The sequence below is a fragment of the Myotis myotis genome, unplaced genomic scaffold (genome assembly GCF_014108235.1).
Source record: "Myotis myotis isolate mMyoMyo1 unplaced genomic scaffold, mMyoMyo1.p scaffold_m19_p_2, whole genome shotgun sequence".
NCBI classification, from domain to species: Eukaryota; Metazoa; Chordata; class Mammalia; order Chiroptera; family Vespertilionidae; genus Myotis; species Myotis myotis.
This window is the reverse complement of record NW_023416324.1, coordinates 90,987,601-91,013,612: the sequence shown is the minus strand read 5'-3', so window position 1 is coordinate 91,013,612 and position 26,012 is coordinate 90,987,601. Positions and strand designations below refer to the sequence as shown.

General features: G+C 43.3%; 1 protein-coding gene and 1 non-coding gene across 4 annotated transcripts in view; one reads left to right on the top strand and one right to left on the bottom strand.

Moving 5' to 3' along the window:
• Positions 1-26,012, top strand: part of FARS2 (phenylalanyl-tRNA synthetase 2, mitochondrial) — a 590,825-nt gene that overhangs the window by 176,805 nt on the left and 388,008 nt on the right. For all 3 annotated transcript variants that reach the window (XM_036347892.1, XM_036347895.1, XM_036347894.1), the window contains exons 3-4: positions 1,571-1,730; positions 25,322-25,453. In XM_036347892.1, the coding sequence (XP_036203785.1) occupies positions 1,571-1,730; positions 25,322-25,453 (292 nt within the window). The remainder of the gene's footprint in view (positions 1-1,570; positions 1,731-25,321; positions 25,454-26,012) is intronic.
• On the bottom strand, positions 5,410-5,535 carry LOC118678055. The gene has a single exon (XR_004974729.1). It is a non-coding gene; the product is annotated as a U6atac minor spliceosomal RNA (small nuclear RNA).

Below are 26,012 nucleotides of genomic sequence, written 5' to 3'. Positions count from 1 at the left end.
ATATGTGTGAAAATCTCCATCGAGTATATCCAAATTTTCTTCATTTAATTTTTGAACATGCTCATTTTTTGGACAAAGAATTGCACGTTTAGATATATTTTTAATATTATCTATAGCAGTGGTTCTCAACCTTGGCTGCACATTAGAATCACCTGGGAATCTTTTTAAAACCCTGATTCCTGGGCCTCATCCTCCAGAAATTGTTTCTTTGTTATGGGGTCGGGCCACAACATTAGTAACAAAGAAACAGAATTAAAACTTTATTGTGAGGAGCCACTACAGTGTTTTGGACAGGTTCAAGCCTTGTACTGATGAGAGGGCACAGTCCTCTCATTGCCACGTGCAAGTCCCAGCTTGGAGGGCAGGGCTCTCCCAGCACAATTATAGCCAACAGCTATAGTTGTAAGCTTGAACCTATGGTCCGAACACGTGACCCCATGTGCCTGAGTGATGTAGGCTTGCTAGAGTACAGGTGCATGTAGTTGAGTAGGATTGAAACCCAGGAGAATGTTGTGAACATCTTGGTCATGCCCTTACTTTGCCTTGTAGCATCTGCTATAAAATAAAGGCATGGCTGTGGGCGTGGTCGCTGTCTCTCAGAGTAGCAGTGTCCCACCGAGACCCAGCTTTCATTCTCTTGTCTGTCTTTTCTAATACTTTCAGCTGCCCCCACTCAGGTTCACTCTTGGCTGTGCTGGCACGGCACACTTTATAAAGATATGCCTCCATGCTCCCAGGGAGGGTTCCTGCCTCAAACCCCGCCCTTACAGGAAACAGCTCTGGGAAACAGCTCAGGGAAGGCGCAGCCGTTGCCAAGACAACCCCTGCAGGACTGACTTCCTTCTGCTTGGTCGAGGTTTTTATATAAGTACATAACTGTGGTTAATAATTATGATTGTGATTATAATGAGGAAAATTTATTTAGCCATTACATTGTGCCAGGTATTCTATACTTTTCATGCATTATTTTATTTAATTATTATAAAATGTCTTAAGTTAGTGTTGTTATTCCTACATTACAAAGCGTTACCTGAGGCTTAGCTACCCTGTCACTTGCTGGAGTTTATCTGGATAGTAAGTGGCAGAAATATGCTTCAAGCTGGTTCCTGGGCTCTGGAGATACAGGGTTAGCAAAGTCCAGCATACTTCCTGCCTTTGTGGATTTTACAGGATTTAATTCCTAGACTATACTTCCTACTTAGTCTCAGCACATATTCTAAGGACACTGTGGCATGGTCGGGGATATAATTTTAGAGTCTGAAAGCCTGATTCACTGGTATTTCCACTAACATTGAGGATAATGTCTCTTGTGAGGAAATGGTTATAAGTTAACACAAAAGTAAAATGAGAGATCAGCAAAGATCAGAACAGTATCTTTTAATTCCCTAAACACTGTCCATTCCCTAAACACTAGTACAGTGTTTTTATTCAGAGTCAGTACTGAATGAATGTTAATTTGAGTGTGTTCATTGGCTATAAGACAGTGTATTTTATTCCCACATTATGGTTTTTTATATAGACTAACCAGGATACTATTTTTATTTATTTATATTGTTCCTTATGTTTATAGTTATTTGCTGGTGTAAAGGATGGAGAAAGCCTGCAGCTCTTTGAACAGAGTTCTCGTTCTGCCCACAAACAAGAGACGCACACCATGGAGGCCATGAAGCTCGTAGAGTTTGACCTGAAGCAAACACTTACGAGGCTTGTGACACATCTTTTTGGAGATGGTAAGTACTCCAATGCCTTTGACTTTGGGGCTTTGCATATTCAGTAATTACCATCATTCTTAAGTCATTAATATAGCTGTGTCTAGATTCTTTTGGTCTAAGTTGTGCTTAATCGTTCAGGTCTATAGTGAAGTAGAACTTATGGATTTCCTGGTTCATTCCTGTGAGGAGCAGGAGTATATTAAAATAGAATTAACTAGAGAAAGAAAAAATGATGGTGTGCTGTAATAAGAATGAGAATGGATTAAAATCATGTCATTCATCAGTAGTGAGAATGTGTGCAGACTGATTAGTGTTCTTGCATAACTATATTGTCATTAGGTCAGACTTGAATGGTGGGGCAATATTCTCTTTTTTTCTTTTCTTATTTATTAAACATTCTTTAGTTACAGTTAACATTCAATATTATATTAATTTCAGGTATACAGGATAGTGGTTATACTTCTATATAACCTACAAAGTAATCACCTTGATAAGTCTAGTACCCACCATACATAATTATTACAATACTAGAGGCCTGATGCACAAAATTCGTGCACAGGTAGGGTCCCTAGGCCTGGCTGGCGATCAGGGCCAGTCAGGTACCTCGCCTCCCTGCCCCCTTGTTCGCTCGCCACCTGTGCTGCTACCAAGAGGTTCCCCCCTGCCCCCCCACCTCATTCTTCCTTCGCTCCCTCAGTGCCCCACTGCCACTGCTGGTCACCTGCTATGTTCCGCGCTGCCTCCTGATGGTCAGCACACGTCATAGCGAGCAATTGAACTCCTGTTCTCCCAGTCGAATTCCCAAGGGGACACTTTGCATGTTAGCCTTTTATATATATAGACTAGGGGCCCGGTGCATAAAAATTTGTGCACTCGGGGGGGAGGAGGGGCCCCTCAGGCTGGCCTACCCACTCTCGTAGTCTGGGACCCCTCGGGAGATAATGACCTGCTGGCTTAGGCCTGCTCCCGGGTGGCAGAGGGCAGGCCCAGTCCCTAGGTGCAGCCCCTGGTCGGGCTCAGAGCGGGGCCGATTGGGGAGTTGGGGCACCGCCCCCTGTCATGCACAGAGCAGGGCAGATCGGAAGGTTGCGATGCCACCCTCAGTCACGCTCAGGGTAGGGCCGATTGGGGGGTTGGGGCACCGCCCCCTGTCACACTCAAGGCAGAGTTGATGGGGAGGTTGCGGCGCCACCCCCTATCATGCACAGAGCAGGGCCAATCAGGGGGATGGGGTGCTGCCCCCTATCACGCACAGAGCAGGGCCCATCAGGGGGTTGAGGAGCTCCCCCCTGTCACTCACAGAGTAGGGCCGATAGGGGAGTTGGGGCACCACCCCCTGTCACACACAGAGCAGGGCTGATCAGTGGGTTGGGGCGCTGCCACTGTCACACTCAGGGCAGGGCCGATGGGGAGGTTATGGCTCTACCCCATCACACACACAGCAGGGCCCGTGGGGGGGAGGGGGTTGGGGCGCCGCCCTCTATCACCCACAGAGCAGGGCCGATCAGGGGGTTGGGGCGCCGCCACTCTCACACTCAGGGCAGGGCCGATGGGGAGGTTATGGCTCTACCCCGTCACACACAGAGCAGGGCCCGTGGGGGCGGGGGTGTTGGGGCGCCGCACCCAGTTACACACAGAGCCGCAGGGCTATCAGGGGGTTGGGGAGCTCCCTCCTATCAGGCACAGAGCAAGGCTGATCAGGAGGTTGGGGTGCCGCACCCTGTCACACACAGAGCCGCAGGGCGATCAGGGGGTTGGGGAGCTCCCCCCATCAGGCACAGAGCAGGGCTGATCAGAGGGTTGGGGCGCCTTCCCCTGTCACGAACAGAGCAGGGCGGATGGGGAGGTTGAGACCCCGCCCCCTGTCACACACAGAGCCGCAGGGCGGTCAGGGGGTTTGGGCACTGCCCCCTGTCATGCTGATCCCGGTCCCGGGGGGCCTCTCGGCTCCGCTGATCCCGGTGCTGGGAGGCATATTACCCTTTTACTATATATAGGGTAGAGGCCTGGTGCACCGGTGGGGGCTGGCTGGTTTGCCCTGAAGGGTGTCCTGGATCAGGGTGGGGGTCCCCACTGGGGTGCCTGGCCAGTCTGGGTGAGGGGCTGAGGGCTGTTTTCAGGCTGGTGGGTGACTGAAGGTCCCAACCTGTCCTTTTTTTCTTTTTTTTAATTCTGGGCCAGCTTTAGCTCTTGCTCCAGCTCTGAGGCCTCTGTTGCTGAGAGCAGGTATCTGGTTTGTTTGGGTTCTATAATCGAAACTCTGTATCAACTCCACCTCTGAGATCCCGGCTCGCTGAAAGCAGGTTTCTGGGGTTTTGTTTAGCTTCTATATTTGTTACAATGTTTCCAACTGCAACCTCAGAGGCCGGCAAGGCAGGCGGGGAACGTTGGATTCCTCCGTCACTGAAGCAAGCAAGCCTCATGTTAGTTTCAAGCTGCCTGGCTGCCGGCCGCCATCTTGGCTGGCAGTTAATTTGCATATGGCCCTGATTAGCCAATGGGAAGGGTAGCGGTTGTACGCTAATTACCATGTTTCTCTTTTATTAAATAGGATTATTGACTACATTCCCTACGCTGTACTCTACATTTCTGTGACTATAATTTGTACTTCTTAATTCCTTCACCTTTTTCACCAAGTCCCCCAAACCCCCTTCCCTCGGGCTACCATCAGTATTGAATAAAGTTGTTTAAATAAAATTGAAATAAAAATGTTTCAATTTTATTTGTTTTTTCTTTTTTTAGATTTCCCATATAAGTGACATCATATGGCACTTGTCTTTCTCTGACTGACTTTTTCACTTAGCATAATACCTTCTATCTCCAGTCATGTGAGGCAAGATTCTTAACCAAGATTCCTAACCATTCTTAACCACTGTTCTTAACTAGTGGAAAGTTTTACATACTTATATATTAATCACTACTGTCAACAGCAAAAATATGAAGAGTGAATTTCATAGAGGAAGAATAGTATTTTTTAAGAGCTGGACTCAGTTTTATTTAATTACTTGCTCTTGATTATTTCTCTAAGAAAGTTTTTTAAAATATATTTTTTACTGATTTCAGAGAAGAAGGGAGAGAGAGAGAGAAAGAAACACCAAAGATTAGAGAGAATAATTGATCGGCTGCCTCCTACATGCTCCCTACTGGGGATTGAGCCTGTAACCCTGGCATATCCCCTGACCTGGAATCGAACCATGACCTCCTGTTCATAGGTTGATGCTCAACCACTGAGCCATACTGGCCAGGCCCTAAGAAAATATTTGTTTGTAATGTACCCCCTTCCAATTATTTATGGCTTCCTTGAAATAATATTTTGTTTGTTTTTAGAAAGCTATAAAGAGTAGGTTATGAGACCTACAATTTAAAAATGTTTAAAAGACAGAAGCTAAGCTATTCTTATTCTTGTGAAATTTTTAAAAGAACAGCTTTATGAGGTATAAATGACAAAAAATAAACTAAACGTATTTAAAGTTCACAGTCTGCTAAACTTGACATACAATAAACTGAATGTATTAACACAATTTTATTAGTTTTGACATAGGTGTGCACTTGTATAACCACCAACAGAATTAAGATAATAAACATGTTCATCCTCCCCAAAAGTTTCTTCTTACCCCATGCCCTTCCCTACATCTCCTCACCCCAGGCAGCTAGAGAACTGCTTTCTGTCACTTTTTTATTTTTTTATTTTTATTTTTTTTTACAGTGGTTAGATGCCACAAAGTAGGTGGCAATGCCTTAACCGTACGTGTGTTGTTAGGCCCGAGAGCCTCTTCCATCCTTGTCAAGGGGAGTGCTAACCTTCTCTCCTTTCATACAACACTGCTTTCTGTCACTTTTGATTAGTTTGCAGCTGTTAGATATACATAAATAGAATTCTGTAATGTGTATGTTTGTTTGTTTTTTGAGGGGGTGGCTTATTTTAGCATAATTATTTGGAGATCCATCCATATTGCAGTGTATGTCAATGGCTCATTCCCTTTTATTGCTATGCCTTCCATTCCATAGTTTGTTTATTTATCCACCCATTGATAGACATTTAGGTTATTTCTAGTCTTTTGCTATTACAAGTAAATCTTCTTTGTATGGACTTATGTTTTCATTTCTCTTCAGTAAATACCCAGCAGTTGAATTGCTAGATCATAGGGTAGGTGTATTTTAACTTTCTGCTATGTCACTTAACCGTTGTCTGAAGTGGTTGTGCAATTTTACATTCCTTCTATTTGTGTATGAAGGTTCTAGTTGCTTTACTTCTTTAACTACACCTGACACAATCAGTCATTTTAAATTTAACCATTTAGTGGGAGTGTAGTAATATGTCCAGTAAGTATTCAAGAATATTTAAACAACTCCAAATAAACAAGTGAAAATCAACTTAAGAGAGACATGGGTGAAAATGAATGTGACAAATTATGTAGCTAAAGGACTAATGAATACCTAAAAAAAAACATGCTCACCCTTATTAGTAATCAGGGGAATGCAAATGAAATCCACCATTAGCTATCCTTTGCACTTATATATATAGAATTATTTTTTAAAATCTAACATTTGTAAATATTGACAAAGATATAGAAAAACAGAGGTAGTAGAAAGTCCTGGTCCTGTGCAGGAGTCTCAGCTACCAACCCCAGCTGGAACTCGGGTACTCAGTATTGATTCACCTCTGTTTTTTCACACCTTCAGGTTCCCCTACTTACCTGTGAACTCAACTGTGTATTTAAAAGGATTCTAATTATAATTTACTAAGTTTCTAATGCCCTGTTTTAGCAAGACTTGTTAGAATATCTAGACTTTCATATTCTCAAATGCATAGTTCATGTAATATTTAAGAAATCACTAACTAACCCTGTGTATTTTAAATATATATACATTTTAAAAAAGTATATCAGCTGCATGCTAGTGGATGTTTTTTTCTAGGAGATGGAGGAATGGTATTAGAAAAGAAGTACAAACCAGGCTTTAAGTGTGTTCATAGAATTTTATTAAAATAAAGAAGATAAATTAAATATGAAAAATGTTATGATTGATGAAACTGAATAGTGGGTGTATGGATATTTTCTATTTCTGTCTCTTGGTTTGAGATATTTCATATTCAAATGTTATAATGTAATGGTGAAATAGGTTTCAGATAGAGATTACTGATGTCAACATTTTATTATAGCCAGTTTCTCTTTACTTTCATGATAAAAGGAAAGTATTATGATATTTTTAGAAATAGTATCATCTAGTTAGCATTGGAGTGCAGGGAGATATATTATATTGTTCAGGCAATTTTTGAAGCACGTTTTGATAGAAGGGATTTCTAGTATTTTAGGGAAGAAAGTGTTTAATGTCTAGTAACTTTACGGAGAGATTCAGGCTTATCTGAATGTTTTCATTGTCAATCTATGGAGAGACTTGTTAGAGCTCTCCTTATTTATGTCTTGCTATGCACATTTCTGTCATAAAATGATTTGCTGTTTGTAAGGTTTAGAAACCGTCTCATAGTTAGATACAGGTAATTGCTTCTCTAATAACTAGAATTTCTGTTTCTTCTATTTCTTTGTTATTTTTCACAGCTTCACTCCTCACCGCCCCCCCCCCCCCCTCCCATCACCTCCCACCACACTTCCGTTTAGCACCATCAGTTCCTTCACCTGGCTAATTCTGACTTATCCTCTAGTGTCAGCTCAGATGTCCTCCCACCAGGACCCTTTCCTGGAGTTCATGCTAAGTCCTGGAGTAGATGCCTTTTTGGGGTCATCTGAGCTCTCTTATGGGGTGGGCTTTTACTTTTCTGAGCAGGAAGCACCACTGGATTTCTACTACGTTGAAGGTATCACAATATTGAATAAGATTCAAGGAGTCATGAATCTTGAATGCTGTCTCAGGAAAATAGTGTGTGGTAGGAGCACACAGCAGAGGGGCCTCCTCCAGTGCTCGGCATGTGCTCCAGAGTTGACATTAGTCGTTGAGAACAAGCCTGAAGCTGTAGAGTTGGAAGGAATGAGGAAAGGAAGAGGAGAAAGGCAGAAAATGGTTAACAGATAAATCTCATGACCACTGAGAAACAGTAGTGTGGAATTGGAAAAATTAAAATTCTCCTTCATCCATTTACTCTGAAATCTTGAACAGGTCATTTAGTGATTTAAACCTCAGTTTTCTAACTTTCTAAGATGCCCTTTACAAAGAAAATATTAAATGTGTTAATATGAAACAAATGAAGGAATAAGGAAGGGAAGGAAAATTATGACAAGGCAATAAAAGCAGCGAGCATATGAAGGAACAGTAATACAAAGACAGTAGTTATGGCTGATTTCTCTTAATTTTGTTTAATGAAATGTAGCTTTATCTCAGACTATGGCATAGCTTTCCATTTGGTGTTGATGGTGGCCTCCACATTCTCTCTGAGTACCAGCAACTATTTTAAAAAGTACATAATGTGCTAGACGCTGTAAAGACTATAAAACATTACCAGAGGCTTGGAGCATACACGTTTCTCTGAATATGGTGTTGGACTTTTCTATGTCATTATTTTTAATATTTGTATTTGAATAGCTTTCAAAACCATGCATTGAGATGAAAGCTTCCAGATAGCAGTTTTCCTTATAAAAAACCATTTCTATAGTATATAATTTTTCTGACTGTGATATCCATCATACCCATGGTCAAGAATTAACAATCTTAACTTGAAATGGCAATGAAGTTATAATGTCCCTACTTCAGGCAGATGTTTACTTTATTTCTAAAATACTAGACTTTTAGATTTCAGATTTCATTACAGATCAGAGTTGCTATTTTATAAATCTTAAAATCTCCCTTTTTTGTGGAATGGCCTTAAAAATCTCATGTTTGGAGAATAGATACATGTTGTTCATATGCACTAAAGTCTACCTGTTAACAAAATCTTTTATTTTTTCTTTCTAGCTATGAGATCATTTTGAACCCCATACACACAGTAGCCAAAACACCCTGGAAATCCTTAAAGATGCATTAGCCGCACATCTTTGCCTAGCCCCTGTGCATTCTTTCCTGAGTATATTTCTAATGGAGCAGTTGTTGGCAGGGGTGGGTGAGCTTGTCCCATGTGTATACATGTTTGTAACATCTGCTAAGATGCTTCTCAGAGTAGATACTAAGCAGGTGGGAAGGCAACGGAGGTTCATTTTATGAACTACTAGAGGCCTGGTGCACAGATTTGTGCACCAGTGGGTCCCATGGCCTGGCCTGCGGGATTGGGCCAAAACTGGGCTCTCCAACATCCCCCGAGGATTCCCGGATTGCGAGAGGGTGCAGGCCAGGCTGAGCGACCCCACCCGTGCACTGTCAGGGCCAGGGAGAGACGTGGAGGTTGGCCAGCCGGGGACGGACCATGGGAGGGCTCTCTCGCTTAGTCTCAATCAGCCAGACCCCAGCAGCAAGCTAATCTGCTGGTTGGAGCATCTGCCCCCTGGTGGTCAGTGCACGTCATAGCGAGTGGTTGAGCGACCTTAACATATCATTAGTATATTACGCTTTGATTAGTTGAACAGATGACTGGACACTCAGCATATTAGGCTTTTATTATATAGGACTAGAGGCCCTATATAAATTTGTGCACTCGGGGGGGGGGGGTCCCTCAGCCCGGCCTGTGCCCTCTTGCAGTCTGGGACCCCTCGGGAGATAACGACCTGCTGGCTTAGGCCTGCTCCCGGGTGGCAGAGGGCAGGCCCAATCCCTAGGTGCAGCCCCTGGTTGGGCTCAGAGCAGGACAGATTGGGGAGTTGAGGCACCGCCCCCTGTCATGGGCAGAGCAGGGCGGATCGGGAGTTTTGGGCGCTGCCCCCTGTCACGCTGATCCTGGTGCCGGGAGGCCTCTCAGCTCCGCTGATCCTGGTGCTGGGAGGCATACTACCCATTTACTATATAGGATAGAGGCCCAGTGCACAAAAATTTGTGCACTCCGGGGGGAGAGGGGTCCCTCAGCCCGGCCTGTGCCCTCTTGCAGTCTGGGACCCCTCCAGAGATAACGACCTGCTGGCTTAGGCCCGCTCCCGGGTGGCAGAGGGCAGGCCTAATCCCTAGGTGCAGCCCCTGGTCGGGCTCAGAGCAGGGCCGATTGGGGAGTTGGGGCACCGCCCCCTGTTCATGCACAGAGCAGGGTGGATCGGGAGGTTGCGATGCCACCCTCAGTCACGCTCAGGGTAGGGCCGATTGGGGGGTTGGGGCACCGCCCCCTGTCACACTCAAGGCAGGGTCGATGGGGAGGTTGCGGCGCCACCCCCTGTCATGCATAGAGCAGGGCCAATCGGGGTTGAGGAGCTCCCCCCTGTCACTCACAGAGTAGGGCCGATAGGGGAGTTGGGGCACCGCCCCCTGTCACACACAGAACCGCAGGGCGATCAGGGGGTGGGGAGATCCCCCCTATCAGGCACAGAGTAGGGCTGATCAGGGGGTTGGGGCGCCTTCCCTTGTCAAGAACAGAGCAGGGCGGATAGGGAGGTTGTGGCCCCGCCCCCTGTCACACACAGAGCCACAGGGCGATCAGGGGGTTTGGGCGCTGCCCCCTGTCATGCTGATCCCGGTGCCGGGAGGCCTCTCAGCTCTGCTGATCCCGGTGCTGGGAGGCCTCACGGCTCCGCTGATCCCAGTGCTGGGAGGCATATTACCCCTTTACTATATAGGATAGAGGCCTGGTGCACCGGTGGGGGCTGGCTGGTTTGCCCTGAAGGGTGTCCTGGATCAGGGTGGGGGTCCCCACTGGGGTGCCTGGCCAGTCTGGGTGAGGGGCTGAGGGCTGTTTTCAGGCTGGTGGGTGACTGAAGCTCCCAACTGCTCCTTTTTTTCTTTTTTTTAAATTCTGGGCCAGCTTTAGCTCTGAGGCTCCAGCTCTTAGGCCTCTGCTGCTGAAAGCAGGTATCTGGTTTGTTTGGGTTCTATAATCGAAACACTGTATCAACTCCAGCTCTGAGATCCCGGCTCGATGAAAGCAGGTTTCTGGGGTTTTGTTTAGCTTCTATATTTATAACTGTGTTTCAAACTGCAAGCTCAGAGGCTGGCAAGGCAGGTGGGGAACGTTGGAGTCCTCCTCATTGAAGCAAGCAAGCCTCATGTTAGCTTCAAGCTGCCTGGCTGCTGGCTGCCATCTTGGCTGGCAGTTAATTTGTATATCGCCCTGATTAGCCAATGGGAAGGGTAGCGGATGTACGCCTAATTACCATGTTTCTCTTTTATTAGGTAGGATAAGGCTGATGGGTATATATTACAGAAAATATGTGCTGTGTGCTCTCATAGTGTTCACACTGAATGTTAGCTCCCTCCAGACTCTTGGGCTGTGTCTTCTGCACTCTGAAGAGAAGTGCCTTGTTCTTACTGAAGGCATTTCAGTGGGTCATTTCATTTTTTTATATTGGTGGTTGGGGAGTGCCAGTTTTTGAAAAATGTATTGGTGGGCCTGTCTAGGCACAAATACTGCCCATGTCATTTAGATTAATAATAACAATAATAATGACGATGACAATAATTAACAGTGACAAACACTGTGCTAAACACTCTTACAAGGATTTTTTTTGTTTTGACCTGTGTCTATGATGTAGGTATTGTTATAATCTTCATGTTGTAGATGAAGGAACCTAGACACAGAAACACAGTGCCGGGTGAAGATCACACAGCTTGGAAGTATTTCAGGTAGTTTTAGCCTGGGCGGTCTGACTTCTGAGCCCATGTTAGAGGTTAGCTCTTTTGAAAGGATAGAAAGAAATAATTTAAATAGTACTTCTGAGACTGTGAAGCCTACAAAAGCTATAGTGTTAAAAAATTGGAGTTCTTCCTAGGTGGTATGGCTTTCTGACTCTCTCCTTTCTCTGACTCCTTATCACTTGTTTGTGGTAAAGTCCTAATTGCTACATCATATTCAGTTACATTTTGGGTACCAAAGATCATTTAAAAGCTCAAATTCAATCTTTCTTTAATTAGTTAATGAATAGGAACTGCCTCAGCAGGCCTCAAAGTTATTCAGCAAGTCCTTTTATATTTGCTTTTATGAATTTGTTTGAGCTTTTCACTTTAAAAAATTATGAATGCCGTATTTCTTTGTTCTTGGAAAGCAAAATTAAAAATTGGAACACATTATGTCCTTGTGGCAGTTTGTTGTTATTACAGCTGTTCCAGGTTTTTTGTATTTTTTTTTTCTTTTACTCTCCAAAGGAGTTTATTATTTTCTGCTAACATTTCAATTTCACCAGCATCCTAAGGCTGTTACAAGAGAAGTTATCAGTTTAGAAATAGAAATAAAATAACCTTTATGCTTGTAGAATCTGCTATTATTTCTAACATTTCTAAATTGTTTCTCCTATATTTTATACCATACTACAGGCCCGATGCACAAAATTTGTACACTGGGGGGTTGTGTCCCTCAGCCCAGCCTGTGCCCTCTCTCAGTCCGGGACTCCTTGGTGGATGTCTGACTGCCAGTTTAGGCCTGATCCCCCTGGGATCGGGCAGTCCGACATCCCTCTTGCAATCTGGGATCCCTCGCTTCTTACAGCCCACCTGCTCGCTCCTTATTGCTCAGCTTGCTGCTCCTTAGCAATAGGCTCCTTACTGCTCGGCTCTTTGGTCCTAAGTGCTGTGTAGAGGCAGGAGAGGCTCTTGCCACCGCTGCTGTGCTCGCCAGCCGTGAGCCTGGCTTCTGGCTGAGTGGCTACTTCCTCTGTGGGAGCACACTGACCACCAGAGGGCAGCTCCTGCATTGAGCGTCTTCCCCCTGGTGGTCAGTGCGCGTCATAGCTACTGGTCATTCCGCCATTCAGTCGATTTGCATCTTAGCCTTTTATTATATGGGATTTGGCAGATCATTTCTTTCACAGCATCTAAAGTAGGGGTTTAGGATTCCTGACATTTTAGTTTAGCTTTATACAACCCTTTTTTGGCACAGTCTCTTTACTAAACATTGCAGTTTCCTTTTATAAAGCATTTGCCTCATAACATTGTTTAGATGAATAGTCTGAAAGAGAAATGGATTGTCATCTTCTGCTGTTGACTAGATGTGTCACCATGAGCAAGTTGTGTCTCTTCCCATTTGTTTAAAAGCAAAAGAAGTTTGTGATGGTCATTGACATGCATTTCCCAGTGTCCCCTCCAAGGATGGGAGTGCATCCTGCTGATGGGAGTGCAGGTGGCCTCCAGCTGTCTGCTCCTTCGGGAATTGCCTCAGCTGTGAGCAGCCTTCTTGCTAAAGGGCATGCCCTTTCTAGGGCTACCCACATCCAAAGACTGGTTGTGGCAGGAATATAAAGGCCCAGCATATTGGCCTAACACTCCACTACCCAATCTTAAGGCAATTCTGATGGGCTGTTTCAACCCCACAGCTCTTAAAGTTTTTTGGGCCTGATTGCAGTTCGTGGTCTTCTCCTCTGCCCCAACCTGCTGCCACCCTCTTTCTTCCATAGGTGTTGTTTCCCCCAAAATAACCTGCCTATCAACCCAACCTCCACAGGGACCTATGTATGGTCCCACTCAACCAGAACATTTCTGGGCTTTGTACTGTGAATGTTGTTCTGCTCAGGAGTTCTTTCATATCATTTCATATTTTCCTCTAGACACAAATCCTTGTTAGTATAAATGAAGTGGTCGTAAGTTGTATAAATTTATAATGACTGTGTTGTACACCTGAAATGAATTTAATATTGTATGTCAACTGTCATTGAAAAAAACAAATTATAAAAAAACATAAACGAGATAAAAATGATTGAGAATAATAATTATGCTTATAGTTGTTAGTTCTACTTTGTTCCTAAAATTGACAAATTAAAAAAAAATTAAGCATGTTACTTTAAAACTTTTAAATCAGGTTTTTTGAGCTGTCTGGTGTTTTCTGATTTGCAGAGGTTTGTTGTTCTCAGAGTACTCCTAGAAAGTGAAGTAGCCAAGCAGTTGTGTTCAGGCAATGCTGAGTTGCCTCTGCTCACTGTTTCTTGGATATAGTTCAAGCAGCCTCCACTTTTAGGTAAGAACTGGCTGACACACTCAAGTTCTCTGCAAGTGTCTTGCATTGTACAGAGGCTCACTGAAAATAGGACATCACCTTAGGAATCAGATGATGAGAGACATAACCTTACTTTTCTTTAATTTCTGCTGAATGGAGAAAAGATATACTAGAATTGAACTGTCTGGTCCAGTGGTCGGCAAACTGCGGCTCGCGAGCCACATGCAGCTCTTTGGCCCCTTGAGTGTAGCTCTTCCACAAAATACTGACTTCTGCGCATGGGCCATGAAGTTTTAATCTCACTGTACATGCGCGCCCGCATGTGGTATTTTGTGGAAGGGCCACTCAAGGGGCCAAAGAGCTGCATGTGGCTCATGAGCCACAGTTTGTTGACCACTGGTCTGGTCTAAAGAATTGGTATAAGGCAACCACTTGGGAGAAAGCTTGAGACAGCAATGGTTGAATTGAACTGGATTATACTTAAAAAGCTGGGAAAGGGATAGCAGATAGATTTCCTACTAGAGAAATGAGAAGTTGAAATTGTTGGAGGTTTTATGTTAAATGAAACCAAATTATGAGCCTTGAAAAAAAGTACTTACAATTTTAGGGGTACTGTATCAAGGCAATTAATTAATGTGCCAGGAACTACACCTTTGCATACTGTTTCTACTTGTATTAGTTTTCAGGTAGCCTGGAAAACATTAAGATTTATGGGAGAGGGAAAGTTCCTTTTCTATTCCTAAGGTTCACTGAAAGCTCAGTTTCTTCATTCATTCCTGTCACTTGTCATCTGGCCTCACTTCTAGCCCTAACCCTGTCAAAGGTCAGAAATTCTTAATATTGATGAAATATAATAAATTTTTTTTGTTATGAATTATGTTTTTGATGTGATTTCTGAGAAATGCTTCCTAATCAAAGGTGATATTTTTGTACTGATTTCTTCTAGAAGTGTTATAGTTTTCAGTTTTATATTTAGGTTTGTGATCATTTTGAAAAATTTTATATATGGTATGAAGTATAGATGGAAGTTTGTTTTGCATGTATATATCTAGCTGTTCCAGCACCATTTATTGAAATGACCATCTTTTTTCCACTTAATTGCCTTTGTTCCTTTCTCTAAAATCAATTGAACATATATATTTGGGTCTATTTTTGTGTTTCTGGTCTCCTTTAGGCTTGTTGAGGTATTTCTTTTAAATCTTTGGACTTAGACTTTACTTTGCGTTTTTGCTCGCTCTCTCCCTCTCTCTCCCTCCCTGCCTCCTTCCCTCCCTTCCCTCTCTCTCATAATTGTCATTGTTATGTGTTAGAAGAACTGGGAGACTGATGGTGCCATCTTGGACTCTTAAGGGCTCTTTGCATGGGAACCTGAATTAGTGTAGTTTTTCATTGTCTGTTCCAGCGAGGGCAACACAGGGCTTTGCTTTCTGACATACCTGTTTTGAGTTCTAACCTTGGCATTTCCTAGCCATGTTAGCTTAGATTAGACACATAAACTGCTTTAGCCACAGTGCCTTTATTTATAAGATGGGGCCAGTGTAACTGTTGTGCAATGTTTGATGTCAGCCTTCCATCGGCTTAAGGATTAAACTAAAGAAGGCATGTGAAGTATTTTGGCACAGTGCATAGTAAATCAACAACAAATGGTGATGGCCTTAGGAATGCAATTTATTTATTTTTTTTTATTTTTTATTTTTTTTAATATATTTTATTGATTTTTTACAGAGAGGAAGGGAGAGAGATAGAGAGCTAGAAACATTGATGAGAGAGAAACATCAATCAGCCGCCTCCTGCACATCTCCCACTGGGGATATGCCCGCAACCCAGGTACATGCCCTCGACCGGAATCGAACCCGGGACCCCTCAGTCCGCAGGCCGACGCTCCATCCACTGAGCCAAACCGGTCTCGGCAGGAATGCAATTTAGAAAGTTTATTTTCCTTTACATTTTTATAAAACGGTGAGGTATATTTTATATTATGGTCTGATTTTCGAGGACATTCAATTCAAAAATCACCTTGTGAGTACTTTTTAGATGTCAGGTACTATGTTAGGATTTTACACACTTTTCTTCACTGAATTGTCCCCAAAACTTGGTGAGGTAAGTATTATTTTTATTTTAAACAAACTCGAGGCAGTGAGAGGTTAAAACACTTGCCTGAAGTCAGTTGGCTAAATGTGGAGGAGGTGGGATTTGATTCTACATTTATAATTGCTGTTCCCATAATTATGCCCAACCACCCAAGTCTCTGTGACCAGATTTGTGGGGTGGAGTGTGAGCCTCCTGTCTACAAGTCTTGTCCATGTAACCATCCTTTGTGAATGGGTTGGAGAGGAAGATGGAGGACCAGAGGGCTTGTAGCCGCGGCTCACACCCAGGTCAGGTTGCTGTTAGGTTATCCCTTTCCACTCGCTATGGAACCAGGGAGAGATCACTTAATGCTTTGGGCTCCATACCCAGATTTAGAATGAGAGGCTATTAAATTGTGTTACACTCCATTTTTAAACCCATTGTGAGGTGGAGGAATGATAAGATCCAAACCTTAATCAAAAGGATTCTTATGAGTGGGAGTCCCAGGGCAACAGCCTGAAATAACACTTCGATACACTGTAGAACTAACAACTGTGGCAGCAGTTACACCATCACCAATTGTGAGAGAATTGCTAGCCTTTTATATTGCCCTGATCACTTTGTGTATGTCTTAGCAAGGGAGTCATTGTGGCTGAAATAGTGCTAATATCTTCTACTGTGTGCCATTGAGGTCCTACACCCGAAGATTACCTTCTTTCCCTCTATGAGAGGGAACAGTGGTGTTTGGCATTAACTTTGTAGTTGGAATGAATTTATTCCATGAAGCAGTCTGTAGTACTGGACTCAAAGTATATCGCTATGTAGACACATAGGATATATATGACACACTCAAGAGTCACTGTGGTGACATTGGCAAGTTTGTGAGGCCCTAGATGGGGAATGAATTGTTAGTTGTGAATGACTTTGTGCTACTTGTGAGGTGGGCTTTGGAAATAGAATCAATGTGCATAGTCCCACATGGATGCTTCAGGCCTACATGTGCCTCCTCTTCCTCATCACTGCCAACCATGCTGTCAGTCAGTCCAGAAGACACCCATTTCCTGGGCTAGGGGAGAGACGGGAGATGCAAGCAGATAGCAAGGGTGAGGAAGATGGCAGGAATCTGGGGATCTTGTCCGTGCGTGCTCCATTATTTCATTAGCTACCAGAGAACTGGGTGGTCAAGCTGGGTGGTCTTTTATCAGCAGAGCCCTGAATTTTCACCTGGGACCTAGTTTGGCTTTCTCACTAATTACTTGTGTGGCCTTGGCCCCCTTGATGATGGGAGTAGCAAAATTCTACAGCTCCTATAGAGGACAATTTGTCAATATTTATTAAAATTATAAAAGCATTTACTCTTTGACCCAACAGGCTAGTTTGTTGCAGCGTCATTTTTCGTAGCAAAATACTTGTGTATAATCCAAATATATATCAGTAAGTGACTTCTAATATAAACATGTCATGGCCACTTGATGGAACACCATGCGGGAGTCCAAACATGGATGAGGAGATGCTGTATGTATTCAGCTGGAGAGGCCTCCAGAACTTGTCATTAAGTGAAAAAAAAGCATGGTGCAGAATAATGTGCAGAGGATGCTGCCTTTTATCTAAGAAAGGGTGGAAAACCAGAGATACATGTTGGCATTTGCTATTTGCTTACATCTGGCAATAAAAAGGAAACTCGAGAAGTTTACCCTTAAAGGTCCAGAAGAAGAAGGATGGGACAGGGACAGGGATGTGAGACTTCTCACTGATGCCTGTTATTATACAGCGACATGTATCCTTGGCAGAAAGCAGGAGCAGCAGCACTGACATCAGGGCTACATTCTACTATCTCTCTGATACCACTGGAGGGAAAACCTGTTGAAAAATGAATGTATATTTGTATAGTCAATTGAAATTTTTTTCTGCTTCAGTGGAGAATAGCGTTGGTAGGATATCTAAAATTACTGGTATATGCTCTAGTTTGGACCATTAACCTTTCACAATTTAGCTTCTGACACCTTTGGGAGGCAGTCTGATAGCAAAGTTCCATCTTTAAATATAAGGGGCATGGGAAACAGAGGAAGACTACTGAGTCAGTGAGTCAGGGAAATGAAAGGTTGTATTATTTTTATATGAGACCTATGGAGGTAAGATGTAATGACATCTATTTAATATTTACAATATGCCCGAGTGCTTATGCCTGGCAACATTGCATAGGAGTCAGGGAGTGGTGGGAAGAGCCGCTCCTCCCCACCCCATACACACACTCAGACATAACCCTGCACTCAGACATACCCTCGATTGGTCTTGACAAGAATCAAGAAGTCGAGAGGCTGGTGCACAGACCTGACAAGATGCAGTGCTGCCTTTCCTGGCCCCTGGCTTTCTGTGGCAGGTAAGGGCAGGTAGCATCCTGCCAAGGTTGAGAGAATTAAGAGTTCCCGCTGCACCTCTTCCATTTGGGCTCACATTACTATCCTGAAGAAATTTTTAATAATCATTTCTGAGGTCCCAACTGAGGGAATGCTTCTTGTGGGTTTTCCTCATTCTCGAACAAACTCAGCATCCTCATTCAGGAGAGAAAGCAGAAACAGTACCTAAAACTCCAACAAGGATCTCTGCCTCTGAGCTCCTGCGGGTCCTTTACACCAAACTACTGGGTGGAATAGCTGTCATTGTACCCAGTGGGGGTATGAGACATCAGGGGCTCAGATAGGTTAATTAATCCATCCATGATTTTACAGGCAAAAAGGTAGAAATCTGAGACTTCAATTCTAAGGTGCTCTTCTACTTGGTTCTAGGCTCTTGGGTGTAAACTCACAGAGTTCTAAGGCAATTTTTAAAAAGCTCTGAGCTTCATTTGTGAATATGGTTTAATAAATTATTATGTCCAAACAAAAAAAAAAAAAGAAAGAAAGCACTTTGGCATTATTTTTCATTAGATATATATAATACATGTGCATTTCGTTTTCCTTTATCACCTCAATAAAAGGTTAGTCTAATGCATAATGAATCTATATTATTTGGACATGTTTATAAAAAATACAGAGTTTTTAGTGGATTTTTTTTTCATTGACTCCTAATACTTGAAATGTGAAATAAGTCGTAGTCAATAGGGTTTTGAGCCGATTATTCAGTATCACATCTTTTAATACAAGATGCATGTCAAGATGCTTTTTAACCTGATGTAATAATTCTTACTGTAATTTTGAGGTTTGAGGGATAAAACAAGATGTAAGTGTATTGCTTGGGTAATATAAAAATATTCATGACCAGTGATTTAAAAAATATTACTGTTAATGTGTTAATGTAACTGAAATTATTAGAATGTATAAAAGAATATGGTCTTTGGAAAAAATTGCACATTAATATAACTTCGTTTGAAATAATAAGCATTTATATTTGAAGTGGATCCATAGGCTTCTCGAAAAATGGGATTTTGTTCTTTTTGACTTTTACCTGTTTATGTGAAAGAAACAGAATTGAAGAACTGAAGATGTTTTTAAAGTAGTAGAACAAAAAAAATGATTGGTCTGTGAATTTGACGTTCTTTGCAGGGTCATATAGATTTAAAAAGGAAACTTTTAGTGAAGGATCTGAGGAAGTCAAATGGATTAAAAACGTCCCAGGTATATATATTAGACGAAATTTTTGACAATTTGTATTTCCTCTCTCACTTTCTGTGATATGATCAATTAATATTAATCATTTTTGTGGATTCTGAAAAACTTTGGCTAACTTCCTTGCCTTTTCCTGTTTTGCTGGGTGTATTTTTCAGTGCGTGGAACAATTAACCTTTCATTGCTACTGAGAAAGCCACTGTTAGGCTAGTAGAGCAAGAATAAACCAAGGGCTGTGTTGACTGAGTTATTTTTTTAAAAAAAATTATTTTATTAATTTCAGAGGTGAAAGGAGAGAGAGAGAGAGAGAGAGAGAGAGAGAGAGAGAGAGAGAGAGAGAGAGAGAGAAACATCAATGATGAAAAAATCACGCCCCCTCCTGGGGATTGAGCCCACAACCCCGGGCATGTGCCCTGACTGGACTCAAAATCTGACCTCCTGGTTTATAAGTCGATGCTCAACCACTGAGTTACTCCAGCTGGGCAGTGGCTGAGGACTTGACCCAAAGAAGAGCGAGGGTTGATGCAACCAACATGTGGAAAATCTATCTTAAGAATTTATTCAGTAGAGGGGGGTGGGTGGAGGTGGAAGAGAGCATAGAAGGGATAAATGATAATGGGAAAAATAAAATAAAATAAACTACAATAAATTAAAAGAAAATAATTTATTCAACATTAAACATTTTTACTCCAAAGTTGTAATTTTATCTAGTTTTAGAAGCGGTGAAGTAAAAGCCCTTCAGCAAAAGAAGGTTTCTAGAGAAAGGACGAGATCATCACATCACTTTTCACTTCTGCCTTGTATGTTGATGACACCATCAGTACCAAAAGCTCAGATGGGTCCTGTCTCTAGGGAGGCTCAGTTCCCCATAGACTTCATGCAGTAGGGATTTAGTTTGGTCTTAATAAACACTGATAATAGCATCACTTTAATCAACACTTGTATTTTGAGGGCTTATTAATCTCTTAATTTTTTTTTTCTCTAAGGGAAACTTAAGATTTTATAGGTGTGATATAAAGCTATAAAAACTGTGCTATTTATTTAAACTGTCCAAAGGAATAAAATAAGGGCATATAAATAAAATTTATTTGTGTTGACCTCAGGTACATAGGTGACATTTAATTATATGATGATGAAATCATCATATTAACCCTTCTTTCTTTTGGTAAAATTTGAGCTAAGTATACAAAGCCACGTACCCAAAATTAATTTTTTTAAATTGTTTTCAGAAGGTGATTTGTGCTTATCTACCAAGAGTTCCAAAAAGAATGACAAAAATTGTTTTTCCTGACAGGCCTTCTGAGTTATATAACCCAATGCTTCACACATTTCTGTTTGCCAGCAGAATTGTCTCTGGAGCTTTTTAATAAGAATATTGGGCCCAGCCAGTGTCGCTGAGTGGTTGAACTTCGACCCTTACACCAAGAGGTCACAGGTTCAATTTCTGGTCAGGATTGCTGGCTTGTTCCCCAGTATGGAGTGTGCAGAGGACAGCTGATAGATGTTTCCCATCGATGTTTCTCTCTCTCCTTCTCCCTTCCTCTCTCTCCAAAATTAATAAAAAATATATAAAAAATAAAAATATGTTAACAAAAGGAAATCTTTGAGGAAAAGAAAAAGAATATTGGTAGGGGATTATTTGTCCCAAAGATGGACAATCACACAGGTATACAAACATCTTCTTCCCAGAATTCAATTGGGAATAAGCAGTTGGTCTGCATATAGGAGCTTCTTATAGAAAAGTGTGGACTACTCAGGGGATTTGTAGACATTTTCCCAATGGCTTGCACTAGGACCAGCTTTTTTTTCCCAGTTAGAAAAAATGTTGGCAAAATCCACTCAGTAATGAAAAGAAATGAGCTATTGATATGTACAGCAACCTAGGTGATTCTTAAGATAATTATATTGGGTGAACAAAGCCAGATAAAAAAGAGTATATTCTATATGATTCCACTTTTCTCCTCTATAGTGACAGAAAAGAGATCAGTGGTTGCTGGGGAAAGTGGGGGTGAAGAGAAAAGAAAGGCAGGGGCGATGGTCAGATAGAATTACAAAAGGACATGAGGAACCTTTTGGGGGTGATGGATATATGTTCATTGTATTTATTGTGATGACAGTTTCATAGATGTTTACATATGTCAACATATGTCAAATTATACACAAAATGTGCAGTTTAATATTTGTCTATTATACTACACTAGAGGCCTGGTGCACAAAAATTTGTGCACTCGGGGGGAAGAGGGGGTCCCTCAGCCCGGCCTGTGCCCTCTCGCAGTCTGGGACCCCTCCGGAGATAACAGCCTGCTGGCTTAGGCCTGCTCCCGGGTGGCAGAGGGCAGGCCCAATCCCTAGGTGCAGCTCCTGCTCGGCTCAGAGCAGGGCTGATTGGGGAGTTGGGGCGCCGCCCCCTGTCATGCACAGAGCAGGGCGGATCGGGAGGTTGCGATGCCACCCTCAGCCACGCTCAGGGTAGGGCTGATTGGAGGGTTGGGGCACCGCTCCCTGTCACATTCAAGGCAGGGTCGATGGGGAGGTTGCGGCGCCACCCCCTGTCACGCACAGAGCAGGGCCCATCAGGGGGGTTGGGGCTCCGTACCCTGTCATGCACAGAGCAGGGTCGATCAGGGGGTTGGGGAGCTCCCCCCTGTCATGCACAGAGCAGAGCCGATCAGGGGGTTGGGGAGCTCCCCCCTGTCACAGAGTAGGGCTGATAGGGGAGTTGGGGCACCGCCCCCTGTCACACACAGAGCAGAGCGGATCAGGGGGTTGGGGTGCCACACCCTGTCACACTCAGGGCAGGGCCGATGGGGAGGTTATGGCTCTACCCCATCACACACAGAGCAGGGCCCGTGGGGGGCGGTTGGGGCGTCGCCCTCTATCACCCACAGAGCAGGGCTGATCAGGGGGTTGGGGTGCCATACCCTGTCACACACAGAGCAGGGCCGATCAGGGGGTTGGGGCACTGCCCCCTGTCACATTCAAGGCAGGGTCGATGGGGAGGTTGCGGCGCCACCCCCTGTCACGCACAGAGCAGGGCCCATCAGGGGGGTTGGGGCTCCGTACCCTGTCATGCACAGAGCAGGGTCGATCAGGGGGTTGGGGAGCTCCCCCCTGTCATGCACAGAGCAGAGCCGATCAGGGGGTTGGGGAGCTCCCCCCTGTCACAGAGTAGGGCTGATAGGGGAGTTGGGGCACCGCCCCCTGTCACACACAGAGCAGAGCGGATCAGGGGGTTGGGGTACCACCCTCTATCACCCACAGAGCAGGGCCGATCAGGGGGTTGGGATGCCACCACACTCACACTCAGGGCAGGGCCGATGGGGAGGTTATGGCTCTACCCCATCACACACAGAGCAGGGCCCATGGGGGGCGGTTGGGGCGTCGCCCTCTATCACCCACAGAGCAGGGCTGATCAGGGGGTTGGGGTGCCATACCCTGTCACACACAGAGCAGGGCCGATCAGGGGGTTGGGGCACCGCACCCTGTCACACACAGAGCTGCAGGGCGATCAGGGGGTTGGGGAGCTCCCCCCTATCAGGCACAGAGCAGGGCTGATTAGGGGGTTGAGGCACCTTCCCCTGTCACAAACAGAGCAGGGCCGATAGCGAGGTTGTGGCCCCACCCCCTCTCACACACAGAGCCACAGGGCAATCAGGGGGTTTGGGCACTGCCCCCTGTCACGCTGATCCCGGTGCCGGGAGGCCTCGCGGCTCTGCTGATCCTGGTGCTGGGAGGCATATTACCCTTTTACTATATAGAATAGAGGCCTGGTGCACGTGTGGGGGCCGGCTGGTTTGCCCTGAAGGGTGTCCTGGATCAGGGTGGGGGTCCCCACTGGGGTGCCTGGCCAGCCTGGGTGAGGGGATGATGGCTGTTTGCAGCTGGTCACACCTCCTTCAGGGTGGGGGTCCCCACTGGGGTGCCTGGCCAGTCTGGGTGAGGGGCTGAGGGCTGTTGTCAGGCTGGGGGTGACGGAAGCTCCCAACCGCTCCTTTTTTTCTTTCTTTTTTTTTTTTATTCTGGGCCAGCTTTAGCTCTGAGGCTCCAGCTCTTAGGCCTCAGCTCCTGAAAGCAGGTATCTGGTTTGTTTCGGTTCTATAATCGAAACTCTGTATCAACTCCAGCTCTGAGATCCCAGCTCGCTGAAAGCAAGTTTCTATATTTGTTACAATGTTTGTTAAACTGAAGGCTCAGAGGCCGGCAAGGCAGGCGGGGAACATTGGAGTCCTCCTCATTGAAGCAAGCAAGCCTCATGTTAGTTTCAAGCTCCCTGTCTGCCAGCCGCCATCTTGGCTGGCATGTAATTTGCATAGCTCGCTGATTAGCCAATGGAAAGGGTAGCGGTCGTACGCCAATTACCATGTTTCTCTTGTATTAGATAGGATGTATAATAAAGGGGGAAATACTGTATTAGTATTCTAAACAGAAGTCATTTATTCACTTGCTTCAGATAGCAGGGAACTAGAAAATAAATACATCTAAAACAGAACAGTGAAAGGAAAATCTACCTTCTTCTATGTAATTCGGGGCATAGGAAAGATCCCCTTGTCTCATAATTCCCTTCTCATTGGATTTTCAATTCTTGAAACATCTTTTTTGATGGGCCGGGAAATGTTTTAATTGTCAAGAGTAGGAGTTTTGGAGTCAGGCAGACCTGCGTTTAGCTTAGTCATTTGCTAGCTGTGTACCTTTGGGCAAGACACTAACCTTTCTAATAGTTTTTCTCCCTATTTATGAAATGAGATGATAGAGGTAGGCATAGTAAATGCTCAGTAAATGGAAGCAAGTTTTATTATTTTTATTTATTTCACATTCTGATTCCCACTAGGTTTTAAATGCAAATATTCTTGGATGAGAAAAGACAGTATTTTAAATTCACAGAGGGGCGTGTTATCATGGAGAAACATAATCAGGAATGTTGCCTCAAAGAAGAGAAAGATCATGACCCAGAGTCAAAGGAGCATAGGGTCTAGAATAGACTCTAGACCAGTGATGGTGAACCTTTTGAGCTCAGTGTGTCAGCATTTTGAAAAACCCTAACTTAACTCTGGTGCTGTGTCACATATAGAAATATTTTGATATTTGCAACCATAGTAAAACAAAGATTTATATTTTTGATATTTATTTTATATATTTAAATGCCATTTAACAAAGAAAAATCAACCAAAAAAATGAGTTCGCGTGTCACCTCTGACGTGTCATAGGTTCGCCATCACTGCTCTAGACCATAGGTGATTTGCCCACTTTTGTGTGTGTTTTTCACATTAGGCATCTTCTCATCTGATTTATCTGCTTTTAGTAATCTCTGTGCTTTGCAGGCTTTGCTTTGAATTCATTAGTCTTTTCCTTTGTTAGATAATATCATTGTTTTAAGTACCATATATATGATTGCTTATTGAGAAATTCATTCTGCCATTTAGCATGTACTTTGTTTCTTTAGAAGTATGTTTAGCAGTCATCTGTAAAAAAAAGTTTTGACTTTTTAAATGTTTTGCTTAAATTCAGCTGATCTTATTTTAACTTTTATTAGCTCATAAACTTTAATTTAAAAATTATGGAAATGAAAATTAATTGGTTTACTCTAAATTGGCCATGTACTGCAAGTTTGAAGGGCAGTACAGTAAAATATTTTTACTTTAACTCTGAAAAGATGCCATTTACATTTATAGAAACTAGTAGAATTACCTGCTTTCCCATGATCTTGACCTAATTTTTTCATCTGCCAGGTACTTGCACGGATTTGACAGGAGATTGATTTGGCTTTAGAGAGTCCTGGAACTGCACAAAGTGTTTTTCATATTGGAAAAGACATACCCAGTTTTTTACAAGTTTTAAGATTTATTGCCTCCCCCTAACATGTTGCAAATTAATTTGTTTGCTATTTGTTTTACTTAGAATGTAGAAATTGGTGTCATTAGCCAAAGGATAAACCTGATCCCAAGAATAGGCAGACTGCCTTTTAACACTGTTTTTATTTGGTATCTTTGCAGGTCTGGACATTAGATGGGTAGAGTGCTACTTTCCTTTTACTCACCCTTCCTTTGAGATGGAGATCAACTACCATGGAGAATGGCTAGAAGTTCTTGGCTGTGGAGTGATGGAACAACAACTGGTAAATTCAGGTAGAAAAGAATCCAACATTTTATTTACAGGCTCTCTTAAAAACCACTCTCCTCTCCTTTAACCTTATTTACACACTCATTTACATAGGCATTTACATATTCCTGTAGGGATACCCTTACTGTCTTCCTCATAGTACCCTCCAGACTTATCTTCGACACTCAACTCTAGAAGAACTTAATCTCTCACACTTAATTTTGTAATGGTTTCTGTTTTTGGAGATCTTTCTTGTCAGCACTTTGCTGTTCAATTTGTACTTCGTCATTTCGTCTTTATTGGTATGTTGCTTTTTAATTGGCCCGCCAATGTTTGATGCATGTCATATATGAGTGCTGTTTGTGTTCCGAACTATTTAAGAATAAAGCCAATGTATTATCCTTTTTTGTTCATATTGCATTTAGAATAATGCCTAAATTCAACAGATACATCATAAATACAATAAAACACACTATAAAAATACTTAAGAGGCTCTCAATGTTGACAGTGCCACCTAATTGAGGATAAGTTGGAAGACGGGATCTCTGATTAAATTCTATATATAGGTACTTAAGAAAGTTCTTT